We start from the raw sequence: 27,940 nt of genomic DNA, 5'->3' as shown, positions 1-27,940 counted from the left end.
TTCCCCTATGGGTACTGCTAAGGGAAAATCTTCTGGCACCGGTGCACATGGCGAGCATGCACAGCTATTGTGGAATACACATGACCAAGCACTAGAAGAACTTGATGTTCAGCCTCTAGCATTACATCTTTTAGGAACTGTCAGCACCCTTTGACTCCTTGTCTTCCCAACTGGCCTCTCCTTGGGACCTTGCCTATTATTTCTCTGAGTTGTTGAAATCTGCCTTTCTGAAGTTCAGTGTCTTTGTTTTGCTGTTCTCATGTCCTCTTTTCCTTAGGATCTTGAATTCTATCAGACCATGATCACTTCCTTCCACCCAAGCTCCTGCCCACCTTCAGGTATGCAACTAATTCATCCCTGTTGGTCAAAACCAGATCCAAAATGGACAATCCCTAATTGTTTCCTCAACTTTCTGATTGAGAAAGTTGTCCACTACACATGCTAAGAACTTGCAGGACATATTATGTTTTGCTGTATTAGTCTTCCAAGAGATATCAGGCAAGTTAAAATCCTCCATTAATATTAGCTCATGTGTGTTAGCTAATCTTGTTACCTGCTTGTAGAATGCCTCATCCACTTCCTCTTCTTGATTTGGCGGTCTATAATAGATCCCGACCATAACAGCACTACTATTCTTTTTCCTTTTAGCCTTGACTAGATACTCTCAGTAGGCCTGCCTCTCACTTCCTCTTGGACCTTGGAGGAAGTGTTTACATCCTTGACGTACAGTGCAATGCTGCTTCCTTTTTTCCCCATACCTATTGTTCCAGACCAAGCTATATACTTCATGGAAGCTATGTGGCTTAACAGGGTCTCGCACCCATCTGCCTTAAGTAGCCAATCATCCAAATAAGAGTAAATGAAAGTACCCTACTTCCTCAGATATGCCACTACAAAGAGATGCACTTTGTAAAACATTCTGGGTGCCATGGAATGGTCAAATGGAAGCACCTTGTACTGGAAATGGTGCCCAGCTCCCACGAAACGGCAGTAAATTTGATGTTGGCGAGGAATTGCGATATGGAAATAAGCATCCTTTAGATCAAAAGTTACAAACTAGACTATAATATTGAGGGGATTATTGATGCCACGATTACCATACAGAACTGGAATTTCCAGGTGTACTTCAGGCTAGCAGGAACATATCTGACTGCTCCTCTCAGAAGCAACTTCTCCACTTCTGTGAGAAGATTCACCTCAGAGCAGTCCCTGAAGAAGGACAGGTGGGGGGACTTGGAGGGAGGCAGTATTTTGAATTGAATGATGTAGTCCTGTTCCACTAAGACATTGATCTGATGTGATCTGCCTTCAGTTGTCAATGACCTAGCCTGTCCCCAAAGGACGTTTTTTGGCTGATTCTAGACTCTCAGGTGCCTTGTCCAAACTGAGGCTTGGTGTTCCAGGAAGAGAATACCGATGAGGAAGCAGATTATTTGGGTTTGGTGCCTTGATGAAAGATGGCTTTTTGTGATGACTGAAGTTGCAGGTTGCTGGAATTGCTGGGTGCTTTAACGTGAAGAAAAATAGGGTGCTGAAGGATTGGGTTAGTATTGCCTTTGATATCAGGAGTGGATCGAATCAACTTGAGAATGAGCTGTCGATCTTGTGTCCTTCAGCTTTTCCAATACATCATCAGTCCTTTCACTGACAAGACTTTCTCCGTCCAAGGGGAGGGTCTCCAGATGACTTCTAGTGTCCATGGCCAGAGAAGAGGATCAAAGCCAGCCATGCCTCCTGACAGTCACAGCTGAAGCCAACACCCTGGCAGCAGAGTCTGAGGCATTGAAGAAGCCCTAAGGGACTGCTTGGCTACATTCTGAGCCTCCATTAAGATGAAGTTTGGCAATATTCTCCTATAGTCAGCTAAATTTTGGAGAAATGTCATATTTTCCCACAGATGGTGTTGATAATGGGTCATGACTAAGGCTACAATTTAATCATGGGTCTTTTTAGTAAAACTCATGGACAGGTCACAGGCAAGACACAAAAAAAATTACGGTCTGTGACCTGTCCATGAGTTTTACTAAAAAGACCCCTGACTGAATCTTAGCGAGGGAGGCACTGGTGTGGGGGAGTCTTGGGGGGCCCCACTGCGGGCAAGGTACAGGGGTCCAGCAGCTGCTGGAGGCGCAGCCTTGGAGGGGACCCCCCAGAAGGACCAGTGGTTGTATCGGCTACCCTGGGACTGCAGCTGGGAGCCAACAAGCTACGGCAGCTCCACCCACCCCTGGGACCACTGCTCAGGTGGTCTCCAGGGCCAGCTGCATCAGTTGCTGCTCAGGCAGTCTCCGGGGCTGCCAGAGCAGTGGCTGAACCCAGAGCTGCCTGAGCAGCTGACGCTGGGGTGGCCACATTGGCCCCTGCAGAAGTCATAGAGTGTGCAGGAAGTCATGGAATCCATGACCTCCATGACAAACATGGAGCCCTAGCTCTGACTGCCTGGAAATTTGCCTGCTGGCTCTTGAAAGATGATGATGGAAGACCTTTTTCCTCAATGAGTCTGTGACGCATGGCCAGAAAGGGTTAAACATCCTGCAAAATAAATAACCCTCAAAAGACATGTGGAGGGATATTTGTGTATTTACATATCTATGAGTAGGGTCGACAATGTAATCAACAGTCCCTCGCTATGCTGTATTCTAATCGTTCAGAGATCAAAAGAACATCTTAGCATTTAAATGAATTGTAAATATCTCGGTATTCATCTCTTTGAAATGTACTGTGAATGGTGGAGGAACAAGCAAATTGCCTTATGTTAATTCTATAGCTAAGTACCGGAGAGGGACCTCCTTCAAAGTCATCCTAATTACCTTTTGTTCCCAGAGGAACTCCCAACTTGTCAAAGAGGACATGATATTGTATAAAATATATTTGGGTCCTGATGCTTGTACGGGGAGACTTTGGCAAACCAGTAAAGTGCCTGAAACCACTGTGGCTTATTGTTAAAGACAGCCTAGTCAGCAAGCTGTTAAAAGCAAGTCTCAGCTTGACCAAGGCAGGAGGGGAGAGGGGCTTAGGGTGACACTGAAAGGGCAGCTTGACCCCGCGTCCTTCCTGATAAGAATTGTGTTAAAAATCCTGATACACATGCATTTGAAAAGAGCAGGATGCACCCTCAGGAATGCCTATTGGGGTCTCAAGGCTGCAGGCTCCAGAAAGACCCAAACCTGGTTAATAGACGGGGGGGAGACTCGTTTCAGGACTGGCCTCTCTCTCTGGATGCATCTTGTGTTCCCCAGCGGCAGACGGGCTGCCGCTGTATCACTTGAAAGCCACACTCAGCTTTGGTAATTATCAAGAGTTGGGGGTGTTTTACTAACTTGTTGCGGACGTGTGTAAGTGCTTGAGACTAAGTAAAGTTTAGCTTTAAGTGAAAGCACTCTTGCATTGTCCTGTTTGTGCCAGCCATCTATCAGTCGGACGGCCGTGTCTCCTCTGATTTATTTCCTGACACCTCCTTGCACAGAATAATGTTACCAAGAGCTTTGCGTTGAAAGAACCCCGGGTAACAATCCTGTCATCTCATATCTGCTTAGGCTTCATCAGGAGAAGTTTGAGTCGCAAGACTGAGGTCCCAGTTATGCTGGTACACCCTGAATATAATATTTGGACATTGGACTATAACCTATGAACGATTTCTAAAAGAATGCTTTGCAACTACAAAGCTCATCACCTCTGCTATGAATCTGAATCTTAAAAATTGAATTAATCTCTGTATTTATATCGATTTTTTAACCATACTCCCTCTCTCTCTCATTTTTTAATAAATTTTAGTTTAGTTGATAAGAATTGGCTGTAGGATGTATTTGGACAAGATCTGGAATATTCAATAACCTGGGAGGTAATGTGTCCAATCCTTTGGGATTGGTAGAACTTTTTCTTTTATATGATGAAATAAGATTTTCAGAAATCATTATATTTGACTTAGGTACCTGGATGGAGGCCTGAGGCTGGATCACTTTAAGGGAACTCTGTTGTTTGGACTTCTGAGGATCCAGTAAGGTAATAAAGAAGTGTTTTTATGCTGGCTTGGTGAATCTAAATATTGGAATATCCACCAGCTTTATGGAGATTGTCTGCCTCATTCTTTGCAGGTCACCCTAATTGAGTGACCATAGCTGGCCCCCACTGGGACCCCAGTCACAGAGTCACTCTTCTTTCCCTCTTTATCACTTGGTATGGAGTGTAATTGGCATGACCTTGCTCTGTTGCTGTCAGCAGCCACTACCAGTGAGTTGGGCACAGAGTCAGCATGAAAGTATGAGACGGAAGCTGGTAGAGCATGTCAGCCTTCTTGGAGATGGGCTCACAAGTGACATTGGACCACAAAGATTTGGCCAGTTCCAACAAACCATCCGGGACAGGAAGTGATATTTTACTCTTGGCAGTGGCACCGATTATGTCAAATACTGGGTGGGAAGTCTCTTCCACTGGTACCACCAGGAGAATCAAGGTGGCTTCCATGTAATCCACCACATCTTGAAACTACATATGCCCATGGGGCTGCATAATTCTGCCTAAACTCAGATAGCAAGAAACAGTAAAGATAGCAGACAGAACTGTTCTCAAAATAACAACTTCTGTCCCTCACAGCCACTGTAAGATCTGTGCATCTGAGGGAGGTGAGGAAGAGGCTAGTACAAGATCCATGGGACGCTCATCAATATGAGGAAACAGAGAGGGATTTTCCCATTGCACCAGGGATAAAGCATAATCAAAGCGGCCATTGTCTTGTGTTGCTCCCACAGTAGGCCATGCTCATGGCCGGCAGCTCTGGAACCTCAGAAGTCAGCTCTTATAGTAACACACACACCAAATCACCATTCGGCTTCACTCTGAAAAATAATATTTATTGTACACAGGAGCATGTGCCCCAGGAAGCTGTAGGTGAGAGATTCAGTCACTGGATTTCATAGAATCAAAGGGGGAATTCTGCAGGGTATGCTCTCTATAAATACTCATGGGGGAGTACAGGTATATGGCTTCAGTGTTCTGGACCTAGCCAGAGGCCCAGTTGCTTTAGGGACAGCAAAGGAACCAGTCCCTGTCTCTTCATAGGCTCAGTTCAGCGGCCCTGGAAACCTGGACTAAGAACAGTGTCAGGAGCATTAACTTTCCTCCATTAAACTGTGGGGGGGGGGGGGGGGCTGGAGGAGGAGGGAGGGCATTCTAAAACCAAGAAGGGAGAGGCACACCTTACAAACTAGATGGCAGCACTAAGTGAGGGATTATCTGATGAGTTCCACCCTCCTTTCTCAACTGGAGCAGTCATTGCTAGGTTTAGAATCCTCATCTCCAGGTACATTAGTATCTGACTATCTGTATGGAGCACGTTCAGGGGCTCTGTAGAGAGCTCTGAACTCTAGCATTTGCACAATCAATGGGAACAGGTCCAACTGTACTTAGAGAGTGTATGCCATAGGGGCCATGCAGCCACCCCAGCAACACCAGTCACAGGCTTCTCCAGAATGAAGTCTCATGAAGTGGGGGTGGGGGTAGAGGCCTTATGAATCTTCCCCTCACAACAGGGAGGGGTTTGTCTGTGGGGTTCTTGTCGTCCACGGAGAGCCCAAACCCCTTGGAGCAATACCCTGTAGCACAACCTGTCCAGGTTTAGTCTTTTGAAAAGGAAACAGTGTGCAGGAGCAGGTCTTCTCTTCTCTTCTCCTGTCCTCAGCAAGAGCTGCACAAGCTTTATAATTAGTGCAATGATTAAATTAGAGATAAAAATTCAAGTCCCCTATTCCCTTTCAAATATTAAATTACTGCCCTTCTCCTGCAGAGGCATAACAGCAAATACTTACAAAAGCCCTTAGATGGAAGGCTCAGCATGTCTGCATGCTGCAGTGACTGCCTTTCTCCTGCAGCGAACTCTGCTGAGCTGAAACCCAAAAAGTGGCCCCATTGAAAAAGTTATAAAACAGACCCTGATTGGTTGTATATAGTATCCCATAAAAACTCCACAACTTCCCTTTCTTGTTTTTAATCATCACTAGAAGGGCCTAAGTGGGTGGGTTCAAGAGCTGGGGGATGAGGAGGAGGGTGCTTCCTTCCCTTGCTCATGGACTGGTGCAATCTCTGCAATGTGATGGTGCTATCTGTGAAAGGGAAGGAATACTGCAGATGGGTAGGGTGAGCCACCTCCTGCAAAGCCAGTGACATGTGGACTAATGAGGGGCAGGTGGCAAATGCCCCTTTCTAGGCTGGTACAGCCATTGACACCGGCTTGAGTGTAAGAATGACGAGATGCAATGGTGCCAGCTAACCTGCTAAAGGCACTGGGGAGCTGCAGCCACACGACAGTACTTTCTCTGCAACCCCTATCACAGATGTTTAATAGCTGGAGTGGAGCCCTCAACAGGTGGAAGCTGCAGATTATATCATTGCCTTCACTCATTCCAAGCCTGGCTCAGAAAAGATGACTGGGTAACACTTCGCAGGGGTGTGTGTGAAAGGTTGTCTTCTGGAAACAGACAGACCCCGACCTTCAGCCGCAGCAGCCACCCAGCTGGGCCAGAGCAAGCAGCTTAGGGGCGAGCACTGGAGACTGACGGGCTCAGTTGCCCGCCAGAGCTAGCTAGGTGAGTGGGCAGCTGGTGCGGGGCACTGGTGACAGCTGGCCCAAAAACCTGTCTGGCGCAGGAATGGGGTAAAGGTCTGATGCTCAGGGAGAGACTGTTGGCCCTGCTCACAGGTGGCCTGTAAAGCACAGGAAAAGTAGGATGTGCAGCATGAACAAATACACAGTCACCAGCAGTGGTAGGTGGGTCCGGGAACAGAAGAGAGAGCGCAGCTGCCGCCACAAACCAAAGTTGCTCCGAGTCTGAGGGGAAGAGTAAAGGAGAAACCAGTTAGCGCCAGTGTCATAAACAGATAGTTAAGGGTTAATGTCTCTTTCACCTGTAAAGGGTTAACAAACAGTGAACCTGGAACACCTGACCAGAGGACCAATCAGGAGAGAAGATACTTTCAAATCTGGGTGGAGGGAAGCCTTTGTTTGTGCTCTTTGTTCTTGGTCCGTGTTCTCTCTGGGTTCTGAGAGGGACCAGACATGTAAGCAGATTTCTCCAATCCTTCTGAAAAAATCTCTTCTGTTCTAATTTTAGTAAGTATCAGGATAAAGGCGGTTTTAGCCTTTTTGATTGTTTTCTTTATTTGCAAATGTGTAGTTTGCTGGAAGTATTTTAATTTGCATTTGTGCTGGGGGGGAGGTTTTCTCTCTAGTGTCTATAAGCTGAAAGACCCTGTAATATTCCATCTTGATTTACAGAGATAGTTTTTAATAAAAGAAATAAAAAAGTAAAAACTTTTCTTTTTTTAAAGACCTGAGTGATTTTTTCCCCTTGTTAAGGCTCAAAGGAACCGAGTCTGTACTCACCAGGGAATTGGTGGGAGAAGGGAGAGAGAGGAGGAGGGAGAAGGTGAATTTCCTCTTTGTTTTAGATTCACGGAGCTTGAATCTGTATTGCCTCTGGGTGAGGGGAAAAAAGGTACTGGGGGAGGTAACATTCCTCTCTGTGTGGTGATTCAAAGAGTTTGAATCATGGTGATCTCCAAGTGTACCCAGGGCAGGAAAGAGCTGGGAGGAAGAAAGGAGGGGGAAGGGAAATGGTTTATTCCCCGTTGCTGTGAGACTCAAGGAATTTGGGTCTTGGGGTCCCCAGGGAAGGTTTTTGGGGGGGACCAGAGTGCCCCAAAACACTATACTTTTGGGTGGTGGCAGCCTATCAGATCTAAGCTGGTAATTGAGCTTAGAGGAATTCATGCTGGTACCCCATCTTTTGAACTCTAAGGTTCAGATTGGGGCTAGAATACCATTACAGCCAGTAAATGCTGAGCCCAGCCACCTGCACCCAAAGCCCCACAGTACATGGGAGACCAGTCCAACAAAGCACAGACATACAGCTCCTCCAGGAGCATGCACTCATCTAACCAGTGTTCACAGGTTTCCACCCATGTGATTCCAGCTTCAGGGCCTGATTGGCTATGGAGCTGTAGGGTCAATTCGCCATTTAACTATAGGGCCACCCCCGCACCACCAAGACAGAACTCTGAAGGCTCCTATCCCACCTAATCCACCTCCTCTCCCATCTCATAAGCTCCACCATCCCACCAGGGTAGGAATCACACTGCAAGGGAGACCTTAAAGGCAAAACTGCAAAGCAAGAGTGAAATAGTGTCCCACATATTCCTGTTCTGCTCACCAGCCCTCCCTCTTCAGGCTAGCATGGGGCTTAGCAAACACCTCCCCGCAAACCCACAGCCTGCTCAAAGAAGGGCTGAGTGGCAGAGTGTACAACACATTCCCTAACATCTGTGCCTATAGGCAAGACTACACTACAAAATTAAGTTGATCTAAGTTATATCAATGTACAGCAGAGCTGGGCAAACTACAGCCCGAGGGCTGCATCTGGCCCTCCAGACGTTTTAATCTATCCCTTGAGCTCCCACCAGGGAGCAGGGTCAGGGGCTTGCCCCGCTCCGCATGGCTCCTGGAAGCAGCGGCATGTCCCCCCTACAGCTCCTATGTGTAGGGGCAGCCAGGGGGCTCTGCACACTGCCCCTGCCCCAAGCATGGCCCCCACAGCTCCAATTGGCTGGGAACCAGGGCCAATGGGAGCTGCAGGGGCAGCACCTGCGGACAGGGCAGCACGGAGGGCTGCCTAGTCATGCCTCTGTGTAGAAGCTGGAGAGGGGATATGCCGCTGCTTCTGGAAGCTGCTTGAGGTAAGCACCACCCAGAGCATGCACCCCTGACCCCCTCCCACACCCTAACCCCCTGCCATGATCTTCCTCCCACCCTCTGAACCCCTCAGTCCCAGCCCTGAGCACCTTCCTGCACCCCCAACTCCTTATCCCCAGCCCCACTCCAGAGCCCGCACCCTGAGCCAGAGCCCTCAATTTTGTGAGCATTCATGGCCCACCATACAATTTCCATACCCTGATGTGGCCCTTGGGCCACATATTTTGTCCTCCCCTGATGTACAGCCACCGCAGCAATTGAATTGGTTTCATATGTCCACATTACATTCCTTGTGTCAGCAGTGCGTGTCCTCACCAGGACTGCTTGCACCGATTTAACTGCCAGTGTGGTGCATTGTGGGACAGTTTCTGAAAGGCAGCAACAGTTGATGTAAGCAACGCAGTGTATACCGACTTAAGTGCTACTTGTCTCACAGAAGTAGAGTTAAGTTGGTGTAGTGGGTGAGTTACATTGGTGGGAGCTACAGTTTAGTGTAAATGCTTAGTGAGTTAGGTCAATGTAAGCTGCCTTACGTTGACCTAACTTTGTACTGTAGACCAGGTCTAAGTTTCAACCTCTTCAGGTGCAGTGTAAGGAAACAGAGAATCATAGAAGATTAGGGTTGGAAGAGACCTCAGGAGGTATCTAGTCCAATCCCCCACTCAAAGCAGGACCAACACCAACGAAATCATCCTAGGTAGGGCTTTGTCATGCCGGTCCATAATAACCTCTAAGGATGAAGATTCCACCATCTCCCTAGACCTTCCCCACTGCAACTTGAGACCATTGCTCCTTGTTCTCCTACCACTGAGGACAGCTGAGCTCCATCCTCTTTGGAACCCCCCTTCAGGTAGTTGAGGGCTGCTATCAAATCCCCCCTCACTCTTCTCTTCTGTAGACTAAATGAGCCCAGTTCCTCCACCTCTCCTCATAAGTCATGTGTCCCAGCCCCTTGATAATTTTTGTTGCCCTCTGCTAGACTCCTTCCAGTTTCTCCACATCCTTTCTTTAGTGAGGGGCCCAAAACTGTATGCAATACTCCAGATGTGGCTTCACCAGTGCCAAATAAAGGGGAATAATCACTTCCCCTGCTGGCAATGCTCCTACTTATACGGCCCAATATGCTGTTAGCCTTCTTGGCAACAAGGGCACACGGTTGACTCATATCCAGCTTCTAGTCCACTGTAATTCCCAGGTCCTTTTTTGCAGAACTGCCACTTAACCAGTGGGTCCCCAGCCTGTAGCAGTGCATGAAATTCTTCCGTCCTAAGTGCAGGACTCTGCACTTATCCTTGCTGAACCTCATTAGATTTCTTTTGGTCCAATTCTCCAATTTGTCTAGGTCACTCTGGACCCTATCCCTCCCCTCCAGTGTATCTACCTCTCCCCTCAGATTAGTGTCATTTGTAAACTTGCTGAGGGTGCAATCCATCCCATCATCCAGATTATTAATTAAGATGTTGAAGAAAACTGGCCCCAGGGCAGACCCCTGGGGCACTCCACTCCACTCTACTGACTGCCAAGTATACATCGAGCTGTTGATCACTACCTGTTGAGCCCAACAATCTAGCCAGCTTTCTATCGACTTTATAGTCCATTCATCCAGCCCATACTTTTTTTAACTTGCTGGAAAGAATACTGTGGGAGACTGTATCAAAAGCATTGCTGAAGTCAATATATATCACAGATGTATCTTGATCAATAGCACGAACAGATGATAATAAATGATGACAATAGCACTGCTGAAGACCTGAGGTGCTGGGAACCCCATCCTACCCCTTTGGCCAGGCAGCAGGAACTGGCTGAAGATCATTAACCCATCCATAGCTGGAGGGCAGGGTGCCAGCTTCTGCTGAATGGTTTGTTATGAGCATTGCCACTCAGTCACCGGTGCTCTTACAGCATTGGCCTCACTGGGCACCTCAGGTTCCCCGAGTCACATTGGTGAGGCTTGAGAATCAGCATGGAATAGGCAGGGGTGGCCAACCTGTGACTCGGGAGCCGCATGCGGCTCTTCAGAAGTTAATATGCGGCTCCTTGCATAGGTGCTGACTCTGGGGCTGGAGCTACAGGTGCCAACTTTCCACTGCTCAACCCCAGGCCCTGCCCCCACTCCACTCCTTACCCCAAGCCCCCCACCCCTGAGCCTGCTGCACCCTTATAATATATGGAGATAGACCTCTCTCAGAACTGGAAGGAACCCTGAAAAGGTCATTGAGTCCAGCCCCCTGCCTTCACTAGCAGGACCAAGTATTGATTTTGCCCCAGATCCCTAAGTGGTACCCTCAAGGACTGAACTCACAACCCTGGGTTTGGCAGGCCAATGCTCAGACCACTGAGCTATCCCTCTCCCCATGCTCCTCCCCTCTCCATCCCAGAGCCTCCTGTACAATGCGAAACAGCTGATTGCAGTGGGTAGGGAGCACGAGGAGGTGCTGATCGGCAGGGCTGCTGGCAGGCAGGAAGTACTGGGGCAGCTGCTGATGTATTAGTGTGGCTCTTTGGCAATGAACATTGGTAAATTCTGGCTCTGTCTCAGGCTCAGGTTGGCCACTCCTGGAATAGAGTCTGGCTGATACTCTCCCAGCCATGAGCACAAGGCAGCATCCAGTCACCAGAGCACTGCCCGCAGCTCTGATGACTCAGCTGCTGACTCTGGCTGGGCTGCAGTTGCTCCAGTGGTTTGACCTTTCCTCCTGGATTCTCCAGAGGGAACCACTGGGCTCCTCTGCCCAAGAACTCTCTCAATGGGGATTCAACACACATTGAGACAGCTTGGGCTTCTGCAAGGCCAGCACTCAACATGCAGCTGGCATACAGCTCTGCATCTCCAGTGGCATCTTAGCCAGACACTGGGAAGCAAATATTGGTGGCTTGGATGGGAATGAGCTAGCTGAGACTCCATCCAGAGAATACAGGGGACTGGTAAAATGGCAGGATGGTCTCTAGAGAGTTCCATTTGGGGATGCTTTTGTGTTCTTGTACGGCACTGTGACCCTACATGCTGGGCAGGTTGACTGGGACCATCTCGGATGCAAAGCCCCGGTGACCTGTTTTAGTGACAGTGCAGGAAGATGTTCACATGGGTCAACTAGAAGCCTGAGCCAGTGCAGAACATAGCTGTTGGCCGGCTGGGTGGTGCTAGCCATAAGCAGTGCATTACTCCAGCTGACGGACTGGCTTCCTAGCCACTTCTGAGTGTGGTTTAGTGTATAAGGCCTACATGATTTCTGTCCTGGCAATGTGCTGCTTTCACTGCAGCCATGACCAGGCAACATGTAGAACTTAGTCCTGTCAGGAGTGCAGGAGACAGGACTAGATGACTTCTCAAGGTCACTTCCAGTCCTACGATTCTGACATTGTGCTTGCCCATGCTGAGCCACCGGCTCATTCTCACTGAGTGACTCTTGACTCTGATACTCTGAGATTTTTGACCTTCTTGGCACAGAGTAAGGTCCTTCCCGTTGGTGGGTGATGGGGAGGAGTCTAACTACTGCACTTTGTACATGAGACTAGGGACCATTTTACTGAGGCACATTTTACTGAGTCCATAAGCCCTCTCTGCACAATCAGCTGCTACTTTCTTTTATTTAGAACTTTGGGCAAATATTACAAGGTCCTGAAAGTGGGAAGAAGCCCCTGATGCAACCTTGGCCTCCAGGAGCCCAACCAGTTCTCAAGGTCACAGTTGCAAGAGCCATGTGTGTAGCTGCATATCTTGAATGATGCAGGATGTGGAGACATCTTGAGCCATGCAGTTGGAGTGGTAGGTTCTAGAGGCTATGAACTATATCCAGCGCTTAGAATCAACATGGATCCATTCCTCATGTTCTGGCTACATTCCTCTGCAACAGCAGTTGTTCACATGTCCTACATTATGAAGCTAGCTCCCTGGACACAGCCACTGCAGTAGTATTCTTACCTTGCTAAAGGAACTGTCCCTGGAGTCAATCAGCAAGGAATGTTCATGGGATGGAGACACATCAATGCTGGAACCCAGAGCAGATGCCCATTCACTTGACTCCAACCTGCAGAAGAGAGAGAGAAACACTCATTAATTGCACGAACACACAATGCAGCAAGCTACTCACATGGGTCACCTAGAAGCCAGAACCAGTGCAGAACATGGCTGCTGACCTGCTGGGCAGTGCTAGCCATAAACAGTGCATTACTCCAGCTCATGCACTGGCTTCCTAGTCACTTCCGGGTGTGGTTCAAGAGACTGGTGTTTAAGGCCTACATGATTAGGCCTCAACTGGAGTAGTGTGTCCAGTTCTGGGTGCCACATTTCAGGAAAGATGTGGACACAATGGAGAAAGTCAAAGGAAGAGCAACAAAAACTATTAAAGGTCTAGAAAACACGACCTATGAGGAAAGATTGAAAAAAACTGTGTTTTTTCAGTCTGGAGAAGAGACGATTGAGAGGGGACATGATAACAGTTTTCAAGTACATAAAAAGTTGTTACAAGGAGGAGGGAGAAAAAGTGCTCTCAATCTCTGAGGATAGGACACGAAGCAATGGGCTTAAATTGCAGCAAGGGAGGTTTAGGTTGGACATTAGGGAAAACTTTCAGTCAGGGTGGTTAAACACTAGAATAAATTGTTTAGAGAGGTTATGAAATCTCTGTCATTGGAGATTTTTAAAAGCAGGTTAGATGAACACCTGTCAGGGATGATCTAGAGAATACTTAGTCCTGCCTTGAGTGCAGGGGCCTGGACTAGATGACCCACTGAGGTCATCTCCAGTATTCTGTGATTAATAGGTTTCAATGCCCTGACCAGGGCTCTGGACACACAATGAGATAATAGGAAACCACAAACAATAAGCCATGATGCCTACAAGGAATTGGTCAGTCAGTGAAGAAGACATGATTATGCCATCACTTGAGGAGAACTTGTTTGTAAAAATTTAGTACCCCCGGGAATCCAAATTACTTACCAGCTCCCTGTGTAAGGGCCTGACCTTGGTTCCAGCCCTACCCCAACTTTCCATTATTTGAGTCTTATTTCAAATTAACTTGTGAGCTCATTGGGGCAGGAGCCATGTCTGGCGGAGTGTCTGTGAAGCACCTAGCACAATGGGTCTGATCCTGAGTGGGGAATCTGGGCACTGCCATAATAGAGATAAGGCTCAAAAAGCTCTGGTGGCCAGGGCAGACTAATGGAGATTCCCTACCCACAAGTGGAAGAACCATCCTAGATTTCAGAGATGACTGGGAATGAACATGAGGCTTCCTTTAAAACTGGGATTTTAAGGAAAAATCATAACCAACTTTCAGCCTTTCCAAGGTAGAGCCTGGATTTTGAAATGATGGACATTCTATAAAAAGCAGAGATGGACAGACAGCTAGAAACTTGGTGATGCACTAAGGTAACACAGCTTGCTTGATTAGAAACACTCCACCTCCTGATGTGATCCTGTGCTGCTGAGAAAGCCTCCTCTGCAGCAAGACGCTGATCTCGTTCCTCCTGCAGCTGCTCTTCCAAATGCCTCAGGTCCTGCTTTGTGCTGCTGTGCAACTGTTTGGCCTCCGATAACCTGGTAGAAAATAGGACACTGAAATGCCCAAAATGTCTCTCTGGGGACCTCTGCTTATACTGTATTCACTGCTCTAGTACATGGAGATTCTCCCCCTTGTCTCCACAAACAGGTGGGTTTTATTTACTTACTGTGGGAATGCTGAGATGAGGAGGTGGGTCTTGCACTGAGCCATGAAGGTTTTGTGGTCAATGCAGAAAAGGAGTTCCACAGCCCTGGGCTCCATCACACATTCCCACTGTTAGTTCCATTATTCCCAAGGAGCACCGTTGTCATAGTAGGTCTCAATCCCAGAGGCAGCCCTGGTCCAGCTCATTGAGAGCCTTGAAGATTGAGACCAGGACCATACATGCACTCAGTATTTACTGATGAGCCAGTGTAGTGAATGGGGAGCTAAGCTGACCCACACTGGCCAGCAGCAATTGCTACATTTTGCATTCAGTGTCTGTGGTTTCATCTACAGGAATAGTGAGTCGTAACAACTGAGTGCACCTCAGAGAGATTCCAGGAGATTCTAGGGTGCCACAGCAGGACTCAGACTTTTCCCTGCTCCACTGGGCATCAGCCAAGGCTCTGTGCCAGGCTTTACACCCTCCCCTCTGTCCTCACCTCAGCTGTAATTCCTGCAGTTCTGGAGTGTAACAGTCTCTTTGAAGTTCGTTCTTTTCCTGGGGGGCTCCCGGAGCAGCATCTGTCACAAGCGACCTCTGAAACAGAGTATGTGTGGCAATGCATCAAGTGCTGGCCAGGGCAATCAGTGAAGCAATGGGAGAGCAGGATTAAGCCTCAAACAGAACAGAGTCCAGACCAGCTGCCATGTCACACAACAAACAAAGTCTGCAGTGAGGATCGCTCTTCAATTCACTTAGGCTGTCAAGAGGAATATACCACCTCCTCCCTCCATTACTCCGCCCCTTACCATGTCCTTGTTTGGGGATTGCAGCTCCTGCAGCTGCTTCTCCAGAGTCATGCAGCGGTTCAGGACCTCACGGCAGTGCTGGTGGCTTTCACGGAGATTCTGGCTGTTGCCCCGCAGCTGGATAGAGAGGGCATTTTTCTCCTCAAAGATCTGAGAGAGCTGGGAAGAAGATCAAGCAAAGATGCTAAAACAGAACTTCTGAGAGAAGCTGCTCCCCTTGGCATCCACAGCAAAAAAGCTTTATTAGGAAGGTAGGGATTGCCAGACCCAATCAGACCCAAAGTTCACGTAGTCCAGGATCCATCCCTGATAGTGGCCAGTACCTGATGCTTCAGAGGAAGGTGCAAGAACCTCACAATAGCAGATTAGGTCTCCTGATCTTCAATAGTTACAGGTTGGCTTTAGCACTGAAGCAGGAGGCTTAATATCCCTTCTAAAATTTGTGTTAGCAATAACTCTTCTAATGTTAGATATTCTTATCAACATAAATGTCCAAATCCCTCTTTGAATCCTGCTAACTTCTTGGGCTCGGTGACTTCCATATTAGTTTATATGGGAATGAGATGGCTTCTTACAACCCACAGCGCTGCAGAAGGCAGGCAGAGGGCACTAAAGATCAATGACCTAAGTTGACAGAAACTGACTTAAATTGATAGAAATTGACCGTACTTGTGGTCTGTTTTCCTTATATAGTCTACCTCCCTGCTCTTGGCTCTCAACAAGGCATTTGAGAGTAAGGACCAGCAGTAGAAGGGAACTGGTGTGGGAAAGGTCTTTCTGCTCGAGAGAAGATGGGTCAGACTGGGTGGTGTGAGAGAGAGGACTTACAGAGATTTAAAAAAAACAAAAACTCAACAATGAGGCAAGTGATAAGGGGGCCACGGTCAAGATAAAAGCCATGCAATTTATTTCACTGAAACTAGACTTCATGTAATCAGGATGGCTGTTTTATAAAGATGCACCCCCAGAGAGCAGGCTTAGCCCTTAGAGAATGGCGATGACTGCTGCTTTATTGAGACTACACAGGCACAGATCTTACTGAATGGTGAGGGGTTTAGGTAGCATACAAAATGCCCAGCTCTAGGCTTAATACTGAATTTGCCAAGTAAAGTTTTTGGAAAAATTTGGTGAGCATAATTGTGTGTGTCCGAGATCTGAATGTGTCCAGGATTCCTGGATCATTCAGTGCTCAGGATGGATGGCAAATAAGCCTTTGTTGTGTAGTAAATGAGGCTACTGTCTGTTGGATAATTTGCTACAGACGATGAAAGGTATGTAGCGACTAACATAGGGGACTGTACCAAAATGCACAGGAACAAGGGATCACAATTAAGCATGCACAGGTCACCATAATTCTACCATTTTCTAACTTTTGAGTGCTTGACTCTGCAATTCTGATAATTTTCTTTTGTACATCATTACTTGTTTCTTTATGCAAAGAGATGACTCAAAACTTACGCACTGCAAGCAGAGGAGAAGCTGACCGGGATCTGTTTTTACCAGTTGGCAGGAACTGTGTCACAATGTGAATGTGAAAAGGATGCTTGGTGCCAGGGCCACAGACTATCATCAGGACTGAATTAAAGCAATCTGGAGCCCTAGGCACACCATGACATAGGGTCCTCTGGGGTCCAGTCCCACAATATAACTCTGTATCCACTCTGGAGTTGCAGGGGGCCCTCATCCAATCCCAGAGAGCTCAAGGGCAGCAGAATCAGGAAAATTTTCCCATCCAGGAATGGCAACGGGATCCTTCACCCTCTGGGAACAGCAAGGGCCCCCTTCTCCCTCCCAGTGAGGCAGGAATAGCAGCAAGTGCCCATCCCCACTGTCCTTCAATAACTATCACACTGCCAGACTGTCTCTGCTTGGGTGAGGGCTGGGTCTGCTATACTCTTCCCCATCTGCCATATAGAACCCTTGTCTGGGATGGGTTGTCTGGGCCTCTAAAGCAATGGGTCAGAGTTAACACTCCATTGAGATGCATGGGAGAGTTCCCCCCTTTTGGAGCTATTATCTCAGGCTGTGTGCAAACTCAGACAGTGTATTGGTTACACTCAGGCTATATTTTCAAGTTTTTCTTCTTAACCATAAGGGCAAGGAACTTTAATTTTTTAAAAAATTAGAACTCCTAAAAAACGGTTACCTACCTTTTCGTAACTTGTTCTTCGAGATGTATTGTTCACATCCATTACACATCAGGTGTGCGTGCACGGACGTCAGAAACTTTTTCCCTTAGTGGCTCCTGTCGGGGCGGCAGGGGAGTCCCACCAGAGTGGGGCCTCATGCTGGTGCATATATACCCCTGCAACCCGACCCTCCTTCAGTTCCTTCTTGCCGGAGACTCCGATAGAGGGGAAGGAGGGTGGGAAGTGTAATGACGTGAACAACACATCTCGAAGAACACGAGTTACGAAAACGTAGGTAACTGTTTTTTTTCTTCTTTAAGTGATTGTTCATGTCCATTACACCCTAGGTGACTCACAAGCTTACCATAGGAGGAGGGTAGGAGCCATGGAACAATTGATTGAAGCACGGCCCTGCCGATCGCCGCGTTCTCTCTGGCCTGTTGATGGACTACGTAGTGGGTTGTGAATGTGTGCACCAACAACCAGGTGGCTGTTTTACAGATCTCCTGGAGTGGAACTTGCGCCTGGAAAGCTGCTGAGGACACCTGAGCCCAAGTCGAGTAAGCCGTGATCACCAGGGCTGGCACCCTGGCGAGCGCATAGCACGTGCGGATGCAATCCACAATCCATGATGATATCCGCTGCGCCGAGGCAGAGAGTCCTTTCATTCTCTCCACAATGGCAATGAACGACTATTTCAACTTGTGGAAGGGTCTAGTTCACTCCAGATAGAACGCCAGGGCCCTACAGACATCCAGACTATACAGGCTACAGTGACTCAGGTCCGTGTGTGGTTTGGGAAAGAACACTGGCAAACAAATGTCCTGTGTCCCATATGAAATTGCGAGACTACTTTAGGGAGGAATTTAGAGTGTGGCCTAAGTTGTACTTTGTCCTTATAAAAACCTGTATAAGGGGGCTCCAAGGTTAGGGCCCTCAAACTTGGACACCCTCCTTGCGGATGTAATGACCACCAAAAATGCCACCTTCCATGAGAGGTGAGTGAAAGAGCAAGAGGCTAGAGGCTCGAAAGGGGGTCCCATGAGCTTGATCAAGACCAGGTTAAGGTTCCGGGGAGGGACTAGAGGGCATGAGTAGGGAAACATCCTCTTCAAACCTTTGAGAAACCAGGCTACCATGGGGATGGAAAACACAGAACGCCCCAACTTCCCCAGGTGAAATGCTGAAATGGCAGCCAGATGTACTCTAATTAAGGAGGAAGTGAGACCTTGATGTTTAAGGTGCAGCAGGTATTCCAGGATAATTGGAATGGAGGCCTGAAGCGGCTGTATAGGTGTTGGTTCACACCAGCAGGAGAATCTTTTCCACGTAGTGAGGTATGTTGCCCTAGTGGAAGGTTTCCTACTGCCGAAAACACCATCCTAGCCATCATGGATGTAGAGGCTCTCTACACAAACATCCCACACACAGATGGAATACAAGCTGTCAGGAACAGTATCCCTGATGATGCCACAGCACAACTGGCTGGCTGAGCTTCTGTGCCTTTATACTCTCACACAACTATTTCAATTTGATGACAAATATATTCTCCAGATCAGTGCGCAGCTATGGCACCCGCATGGTCCCATAATATGCAAATATTTTTATGGCTGACCGAACAACGCTTCCTCAGCTCGTCACTCACGCCCTTCTCTACCTACGCTATATTGATGACATCTTCATCATCTGGACCCATGGAAGGAGACTCTAAAAAATTCCACCACGACTCAACAGCTTCCACCCCCCCGTCAACCTCAGCCTGGACCAACCTACACGGGAGGTCCACTTTCTAGCCACATTACCACACCCTATATCGAAAACCTACCGACCGCTATGCCTACCTTCATGCCTCCAGCTTCCATCCCGGGCACATCATACGATCCATTGTCTACAGCCAAGCACTGAGGTACAACCGCATCTGCTCTAACCCCTCAGACAGAGACCAACACCTACAAATCTCCACCAAGCATTCTCAAAACTACAATACCCGCAGAGATATTAGGAATGGCAAATACAAAAACCTGTAGGAGAGCACTTCAACCTCCCTGGCCACACTAGCAGACCTTAAGGTGGCCATCCTGCAGCAAAAAACTTCAGAGACCAGACTTCAAGAGAACTGCTGAGCTTCAGTTCATCTGCAAATTGACACCATCAGCTAGAACAGGCCTCATCCTCCCTGATTGAACTAACCTCGTTATCTCTAGCTGTTTGCTAGCATAATTAGTATTATAATATATCTGCCCCTGGAAATTTCCACTACATGCATCTGATGAAGTGGGTATTCACCCACAAAAGCTCATGCTCCAAAATGTCTGTTAAGATGCCACAGGATTCTCTGCTGCTTTTACTGCCGAGGAGAATTTGTCACATCTGAAGAGAGCACTAGCTCTCCATCACATTCAACCACAGAGTTTCCATGCCATGAGATGCAGAGATCGCAGGTTTGGGAGGAGCAGGTGCCCGCAGTCCTGTGTGATGAGATCTCGGTGCAAAGGCAGGGCAATCGGGGCAGCCACTGACAGCTCTAGCAAAGTCATAAACCAATGTTGGCGGGGCCAAGCTGGAGCGATGAGAATCATTACCGCCTTGTCTCTGCGAACTTTGAGAAGAACTCTGTGGATGACCAGGAGCAGTGGGAAGGCTTACTTCAGGTTCCCACTACAAGGGATCACGAAGGCATCTGCGACTGAGCCCGGACTGTGGCTTTTGAAAGAGCAAAACCGTGGGCATTGACTGTTGTCCCTGGTGGCAAAGAAGTCCATTTGGGGAAATCTCCACTTCTGGAAGATAGATTGCAAGACATCCGGTCTCATCGACCATTCATGCATGTGCTATGACCTGCTGAGGCGGTCTGCCAGCTCGTTCTACTCCCCTGGGAGGTATGATGCTACAAGGAGTACTGAGCTGGCTATACAAAAGTCCCATAGGAGAAGGGCCTCTCGGCAGAGGGGAGAGGATAGGGCTCTGCCCTGGTTGTTTACGCAGAACATGGTGGTAGTGTTGTCTGTCAGAACTGTCATGCTGTGACCTTCTAAAGCAGCGTAAAAGGTTTGGCAGGCTAGGCGAACTGCCCTGAGCTACTTTACATTGATGTGGAGCAACATTTTGTCCTTGGACCACAAGCCTTGCGTCCAAAGGTCCCCCAAGTGTGCTCCCCAGCCAAGGTCTGATCCATCTGTTACCACTGTCAGCATGGGTTGAGGTGCGGTAAAGGGGATTCCTTCGCAAACTACCTGCTGGTTGAGCCACCAGTGCAGGGTGTCCAACACCTGGGCAGGATTGTCACTACAAGGTCTAAGGGGTCTCTGCCCGGGCAATACAACTAGACTAGCCACAATTGCAAAGTCCTGAGCCACAGTTGAGCGTATTTGACTATGTGGGTGCACGCCAACAAATGTCCTAGGAGCTGCAGGCAGCATCTGCCCATGGTTGTGGGGAACCTCAGCACTGAGTCTATGGCACACTGGTTGGCCAGAAATCTGGATTCTGGGAGGCTCACTCGTGCATGTACCGAATCCAAGACTGACCCAAAGAACTCCAGCCTTTGCATAGGTATCAAAGAGGACTTCAGCATGTTGACTAGAAGGTCTAGCCTGCAGAATACATCCAGTGCCACTGCCACATGGGAAAGGAATTCCTTCTCGGACCCACCCGCGAGGAGCCAGTCGTTTAGGACGGGTATACGTGAATTTTCCTTTTTCGTAGAAAGGCCGCCACTACTGACATGCATTTCGTGAACATGTGGGGGGCTGCTGCCAGGCCAAAGAGTAGGACCATAAACTGGTAATGGTGCTGGTTTATGGTGAACTGCAGGAACCACTGGTGAGCGGGATGAATAGCGACATGAAAGTACGTGTCTTTCATGTCGAGGGCAGCATACCAATCCCCTGGGTCCAGGGACGGAATAATGGTGCCTAGGGAGACCATGCGGAAGCTGACCTCGACTAAGAATTTGTTGAGTCAGTGCAGGTCTAAAATGGGTTGAAGACCCCCCTTTGCTTTGGGAATAAGAAAATAATGGGAGTAAAACCTTTTCCCCCTTGGATCCTGAGGGACCTTTTCCATTGCCCCCACCTGGAGGAGCGTCTGTACCTTCTGCATAAGTAGCTGCTCATGAGAGGGGTCCCTGAAGAAGGATGGGGACGGGAGGGTGGGAGGGAGGAGAACTGAAGCATGTATCTCACTTGTACTGTGCGTAAGACCCAACGGTCCAATGTTATACGAGACCATGCACTGTAGAAGTGGGACAAGTGGTTCAGGAAACATAGGGAAAGATCCGGTAACTGGCTTGATATGCTGTCCTTGAGCGCACCTTCAAAACCCTTGCTTGTTGCCGGGCTGCAGCTTGCCCTGGGCCCTGGCCTTGGTTAGGCGTGTTGTTCCGCCTCTGCCTGTTGTCCCTGCCTCTCCTACGATATGGCTCCTGCCTAGGGTGGGGCTGATATTGTCTTTGCTGAGGCAGCAGGGGCTTGACAGGCATCCTCTGCGTCACTGGGGTGTGCATTCCCCAACCACCTGAGGGTTGCCCAGGAGTCTTTGAGGCTATGCAGCATGGCATCTGTTTGGTCCAAAAAGAGACCAGACTCTTCGAAGGGAAGGTCCTGAAGGGTATTCTGGACCTCTGGCGGAAGGCCTGATGCCTGCAGCCATGCCGAATGCCTCATCACCACTCCTGAGGCGATTGTTCTGGCTGCTGAATCCACTGAGTCGGGAGAGACCTGCAGAGAGATCTTGGCTACTGCCTTTCCTTCATCCACGAGGGCTGCAAACTCAGTCTGAGAGCCCTGGGGCAAGAAGTCTTCAGATTTGGAAACTGCTGTCCAGGAATTAAAATTGTGTCTGTTCAGGATCACCTGCTGGTTTGCAATCCTCAACTGGAGGCCCCCAGAAAAATAGACCTTCCTGCCGAATAGGTCTAGACATTTAGCCTCCTTGGCCTTAGGAGCCGGGGCTTGCTGACCATGTTGTTCCTGTTCATTTACCGCTGAGATGACCAGCAAACAGGGGGCCCAGGTGACAAAAGAGGAAATTGTACCCCTTGAAAGGAGCAAAGTACTTCCACTCTATGCCTTTTGCTGTTGGTGTGCTAGAGGCCAGGGTTTGCCAGACCGTCTTACAGTTGGGCTGGATTGTCTTTATGAGCGGGAGCGCAATTCTGGAGGGGGTCTCAGGGCTTAAGATGTCCACCATAGGATCTTTCTGCTCTACTGCTTCCTCCGCCTGTAGGCCCAAGTTCTGGGCAACCCTACAGAGCAACTCCTGGTGTGCGCTGTGGTTAACTGGAGGAGACCCCGACACCGCAATGCCCACCATGGCTTCATCTGGGGATGACGAAGAGGTGAGGGCCTTCTGCCTCTTGTCTTCCAGCCCCACTTTTCCTTCCTCGCATGCTGGGGGCTCCTCCAGGTCTTGCCTGAGGTGTCTGCCTTCGGGATGGCACTGGGCTCGGTGCTGTTTCCACTCTCCTGTGTTCCGGAGAAGTGTCTGGTGGCCTGGATACTGTGCCCTCCTTGGGCGCGAGGTGGGTGTGTGCTCGTGCGCCTGTGCGGGGACAGAGACCGATGCACTGAATAGTCAGATCTTGAGGCTCTGGAGGAGGGCCCCTGGTGTTGGTGATAGGCCCCTGGTGTCCAAAAGGGCCTCTGCCCTGGCAGGCCCCATTGGGGATGCCACGGGGCTTGGGGCTCCCTGGTGCCCTGTGGGCATAGCTGGAGTGGCCTGAGTCCACCTCAGATTCTGAGGACACCGACCTGGAATGGTACTGATACTCCCAGGACCGGGATTGTTGGCTACTGCTTGGGCCCGGGGACTTCAATCTTGTGTCGCCTCGGAGCCAGCCTGGCGATAGCGCTGGGGAGCAGTTCCCTGGTGGGACTGGTGACGTATGCTGGCTGGGATCTGGTGCCCTTGAGTCCTGCTGGGTCAGGGGCAACTGAGAATCCACAGAAGCCGAGCTCGACCGGGACTTGATGTTGGGAGCAGTGCCGGGGTGGTGACCTCGATCAGCACACCATTGCCGGCTTGCCTCTTGACGGCACTCTAGGAGATGGTGCTGGAGGCTTCTCTTTGGCAGGGAGGGGGCTTGCCGTCAACAACTGGATGAGGTCCTTTGCTGCCTCAAATGTGTCTGGTGTGGAGGGCTGTTCGAGGAGCTCCTCCAGCCCTTCCTCCGCGTTCAAGGCGCTTAGCTCAGGGCTCAACAGGCTCTTCGGTGCCAGAGCCGGAGCATGTCTTGGGGGAGCACTTCCCTTTTGAGGGCTCGTTTGCTTGCGCGCTGCTGGATTCTTATGTGGGGAGCACCCTCGGCTTGTGGGCTGGCCCTTCGACCGTGCCAGTGAGGTCGAACGGTGCTGGGGTTTTTCTGGTTGCCTCGGTGCCGCATGCTTGCGGTGTCCCACAGATGCCAGATTGCAAACTGATGCCAGTGCACTCCACACTGAGGACACTGGTGCTGAGACTGGATGGCCTGAGGCCGAAGGTTGCAGCGCGGCCTTCATGAGTAGTTGCTTGAGGTGAAAGTCTCTCTTTCTTTCTTAGTCTTTGGCTTAAAAGCCTTACAGATTTTGCAGCTTTCTGTTTGATGTGATTCCCCCAGGCAACGAAGACACGAGTCGTGGGGGTCACTAATCGGCATAGGCTTGTGGCACATGGTGCAAGCCTTAAAGCCTTGGAACTGCGGCATGCCCCGCAGCTCAAGGCTGGTGCTGGAGACAACTTCCAACACCTAAACAAAGAAAGCTTGACTATCTATTATTAAGAAGCGCTAACTACTGATAATTACTAACTACTGATAACTATTAATTGCTGATCAGTTCAGTTCAGACTTGATGACCATAATGGTCCCTTCTGACCTTAAGTCTATGAAACTATGCTAAGGGACACTCACAAGCAAGAGATAGAGAGCTAAGGAACTGAAGGGGGGTCGGGTCGGTAGGGGTATATATGCATCAGCATGAGGCGCCACTCTGGCGGGGCTCCCCTGCCGCCCCGACAGGAGCCGCTAAGGGAAAATGTTTCCAGCATCCGTGCATGTGGTGCGCACACACCTAATGTGTAATGGACATGCACAATCACTAGAAGAAGAATCTGATGTAATCACATGACTCCAGGAGTGGGGGCCCTAGACATAGGCCCATAGAGCTTATGCCTTCATACAGTCCTGACTAATGGAGAAGTAATAGATGTAAGAGATGGACTGGATGGAGCCAACTCAATCTCCCAGAAGCCAGTGCTGCTATAATTATTAGTATTTTCCCCAGTTTAAAGTGTTTCCAGTGTTGGAACTCCCCGCCACAGAAGACAGTTCATGAACTGGATCCACCTCCCTAATGGGGAGTGACAGGGCTTCTGGCCCTTCCTCTGGGATCCACCCTTGTGCCAGGGCTCAACAGGGCCCCCAGCTCTTCTCCTGGGGATGATTCTCTGGCTGGACCCATGGCCCTGTCAAGGTGTGATGGGGCCCCCAGTTCTTCTCTAGGGAAGTTGCTCTGCAGCCCAACAGCTTTTCCTGATATTCACTCTGAGTCTCATTACTTCTGTGGGTGGGGGTCTGTAGGCTCTGGGACAGACGTTTGTTCACCACAAGCCCTAGGGACTTCTGAGGAGTCTACATTCCCAGCACAAGTCCCTTAAGCAGGCAGAGGTCTGCTCCCTTCCTTCAAGTCCTATAGGAAATCTGTTCTCTTCCTTGCCCTCAGTCCCAAGTTCCATAATCAGGCAGAGGCGATCTGCTGTACCTTGCTGTTTAACTGCTGAATTCTCAGCTCCTTTTGGTGCAGCTCTTTCAGGCTGTCACCCAGTTGGACCCGGAGGTGATCTGCCTCGGCTTCTAGGCTGGACGGGTCTCCTCCCAAAGTCTCACTGGAGCTGTGGGTCTCTGGAGAAGTCTGCCAAGAAAAAAGTGATGAAAGTACCTGTTGCTGAGATCTCTTCGTTGAATCTCGTTCCCTTTTTAACTGCGCACCTGTCTGAACTAGAGTGCCTTGTGATAAAAGGAGGATATTGATATAATAGGCATCACAGAAACCTGGTAGACTGAGAGCAATCAATGGGACACAATCATTCTGGGGTACAAAATATATCAGAAGACAGAACAGGTCGTGCAGGGGAGGCGTGGCACTATATGTGAAGAAATATAGATTCAAATGAAGTAAAATCTTAAGCGAATCACACATGCTCATAGAATCTCTAATGGATAGAAATTTTCATGCTTTAATAAAAATATAAATTAGGATTTATTGTGACCCCTGACCAGGAATATTAAGTGATGATCGAATAGCTAGCGGGAAATTAAGAGAGGTATCAAAAATAAGACCCAATAACAATGGGGATTCCAATATCTCCCATATATGACTGGAACATTTCACCTTCAGAGAATGCGAGAGATAAAATTTCTTCGAACTTTAAAATGACTGCTGCATGAGAGCTGTCAGAACCCACAGGGAGAGGCAACGCTAGATATGAAATAGTGACCCTTAATTATAATAAACAGTTAACATTCCCTGTGGTGGGAAGAACATCTCAACAGCACCAACACTGGGCATTTATTTCAAAAGGGTAGCTAAACAAAAATGAGGGGTAAGTTAAAACAAAAGTTAAAAGTACAGTGACTAAAGTGAATCCTTGCAAGCTGCATGGGCGCTTCTAAAGACACCATAATTACCCACTTCAATGTCTTACCCAAGTTAACACACCAGTTAAAGAACTAAAAAGATCCACCGTGGGCTTGAACAACCATGTAAACGAAGCAGTGGAGATAAAAAGACTTTCCTTTAAAAGGGGAAAGTCAAATCCTTAGTGAGGTAAATAGAAAGGAGCATAACACTGCCGAACTTAAGTGCAAAGTGTAATAAGAAAGGCCAAAGAGAGTTTGAAGAATGGCTAGCCAAAAAAACTCCAGGGTGATGATAAAATGTTTTTAGTACATCAGAAGCAGGAAGCTGCTAACCAACCGATGGGGCCCCTTACGATCAAAAATACAAAAGGAGCGCTTAACACGATCAAGTCATTGCAGAGAAATAATGGATCTTTTGCTTCAGTCTCACAGCTGAGGAATGTTAGGGGAGATCCCAACACCTGAGCTGCTTTGTTAGGTGACAAATTCTGAGGAACTGTACGGCTTGAAGTGTCACTAGAGAGGTTTGTAATTTAATTGATAAACTCAACATTAACAAGTCACTGGGACCCGATGGCATTCACCCAATGAGTTCTGAAAGAACTCACATGTGAAGTTGCAGAACTATTTAAACTAGGTTTGTAACCTGTTCCTTTAAATCGGCTTTGGTACCCAACGCTGGAAGTTAGCTAAGTAATGCCAATATTTAAGTCTAACATAGGTACCGAGCAACAGTCGAACTAGTTAAGAATAAAATTGGTCAGACACATAGAAAAACCTCAAACTGTTGAGCAATAGTTCAACATGTTTCTGTAAGGGAAATTTCGTGTCTTACTAACTATTAGAGTTCTTGGAAGGGGTCAACAAACATGTGGACAAGGGGGATCCAGTGGGACATAGTGACTAGATATTCCAGAAAGCCTTTGGACAAGGTCCCTCACCAAGCCTTACGTAATTAAGCTGTCATGGGATAAAGGGCAGGGTCCTTTTCATGAGACTGGAACTGGTTAAAGACAGGGAACAAAGTTGTAGGAATAAATGGTAACTTCTCAGAATGGAGAGGGGCAATTATGGTGTTCCCCAGGGTCAGTCCTAGGACCAACCTATTCATTTTATCATAAATGATGGAGAAAGGGGTACAGTGAGTGGCCAAAGTTTGCAGATGATACTAACTACTCAAGACAGTTAAGACCAAAGGCAATTGTGAAGAACTTGAAAAAGTATCACAAAACTAAGTGATTGGGCAACCAAAATGCAATGAAGTTTAACCTGGAATAAATGTAAAGTAATGCACATTGTAAAAAATAACCACAACGTACCATACAATATGATGGGGGCTAATTTTAGCTCAAAACAAGCAGGAAAAAAGATCTTGGAGTCATCGTGGATAGTTCTCTGAAGATGTCCATCATGTGCCACGGCAGGCAAAAAAAGCCAAACCAAGATGTTGAGAATCATTAAAAAGGGGCTAGAGAATACGACTGAGAATTATTAATTGCCCTTATTTAAATCCATTGGTACACCCACATCTTGGAATACTGCGTTACAGATTTTGGTCTCCTCATCTCAAAAAGATATACTGGCACTAGAAAAAGGTTCAGAAAGGGCAACTAAATTGATTAGGGGGTTGGAGGGGTCCCATATTGAGGAAGATTAAAGAGGCTAGGGACTCTTTCAGCTTGAAAAGGGAGACGTAAGGGGGATATGATAGAGGTATATAAAATCCACGAGTGACGTGAGAAAGTGGATTAAGGAAAAGTTTTACTCATTCCCATAATACAAGAACTAGGGGTCACCAAATGAAATTAATAGGCAGCAGGTTTAAAACAAATAAAAGGAAGTTCTTCTTCACGCAGCGCACAGTCAACTTGTGGAACTCCTTACCTGAGGAGGTTGTGAAGGCTGGGACTACAACAGTGTTTAAAAGAGAACTGGATAAATTCATGGTGGTTAAGTCCATAAATGGTTATTAGCCAGGATAGGTAAAGAATGGTGT

At 48.3% G+C, this 27,940-nt stretch overlaps 1 protein-coding gene across 11 annotated transcripts in view; it reads right to left on the bottom strand.

The window, feature by feature from the left end:
* Positions 1-4,829: 4,829 nt before the first annotated feature.
* GOLGB1 (golgin B1) overlaps positions 4,830-27,940 on the bottom strand; it is a 127,145-nt gene continuing 104,034 nt past the window's right edge. For 10 of the 11 annotated variants that reach the window (XM_075063931.1, XM_032803433.2, XM_032803437.2 and 7 more), the window contains 6 exons: positions 25,067-25,216; positions 15,202-15,360; positions 14,892-14,989; positions 14,148-14,282; positions 12,666-12,771; positions 4,830-6,823 (listed from right to left, as the gene is read on the bottom strand). In XM_075063931.1, coding sequence (XP_074920032.1) covers positions 6,689-6,823; positions 12,666-12,771; positions 14,148-14,282; positions 14,892-14,989; positions 15,202-15,360; positions 25,067-25,216 — 783 coding nt within the window. In that variant the 3' untranslated portion in view covers positions 4,830-6,688. The remainder of the gene's footprint in view (positions 6,824-12,665; positions 12,772-14,147; positions 14,283-14,891; positions 14,990-15,201; positions 15,361-25,066; positions 25,217-27,940) is intronic. The other variant, XM_075063949.1, reaches the window with a different exon arrangement.

Source organism: Chelonoidis abingdonii, chromosome 1 (assembly GCF_003597395.2).
Source record: "Chelonoidis abingdonii isolate Lonesome George chromosome 1, CheloAbing_2.0, whole genome shotgun sequence".
NCBI lineage: Eukaryota > Metazoa > Chordata > Testudines > Testudinidae > Chelonoidis > Chelonoidis abingdonii.
Note: the sequence above shows the minus strand (reverse complement) of the source record. Positions and strands in the feature narration are given on the sequence as shown.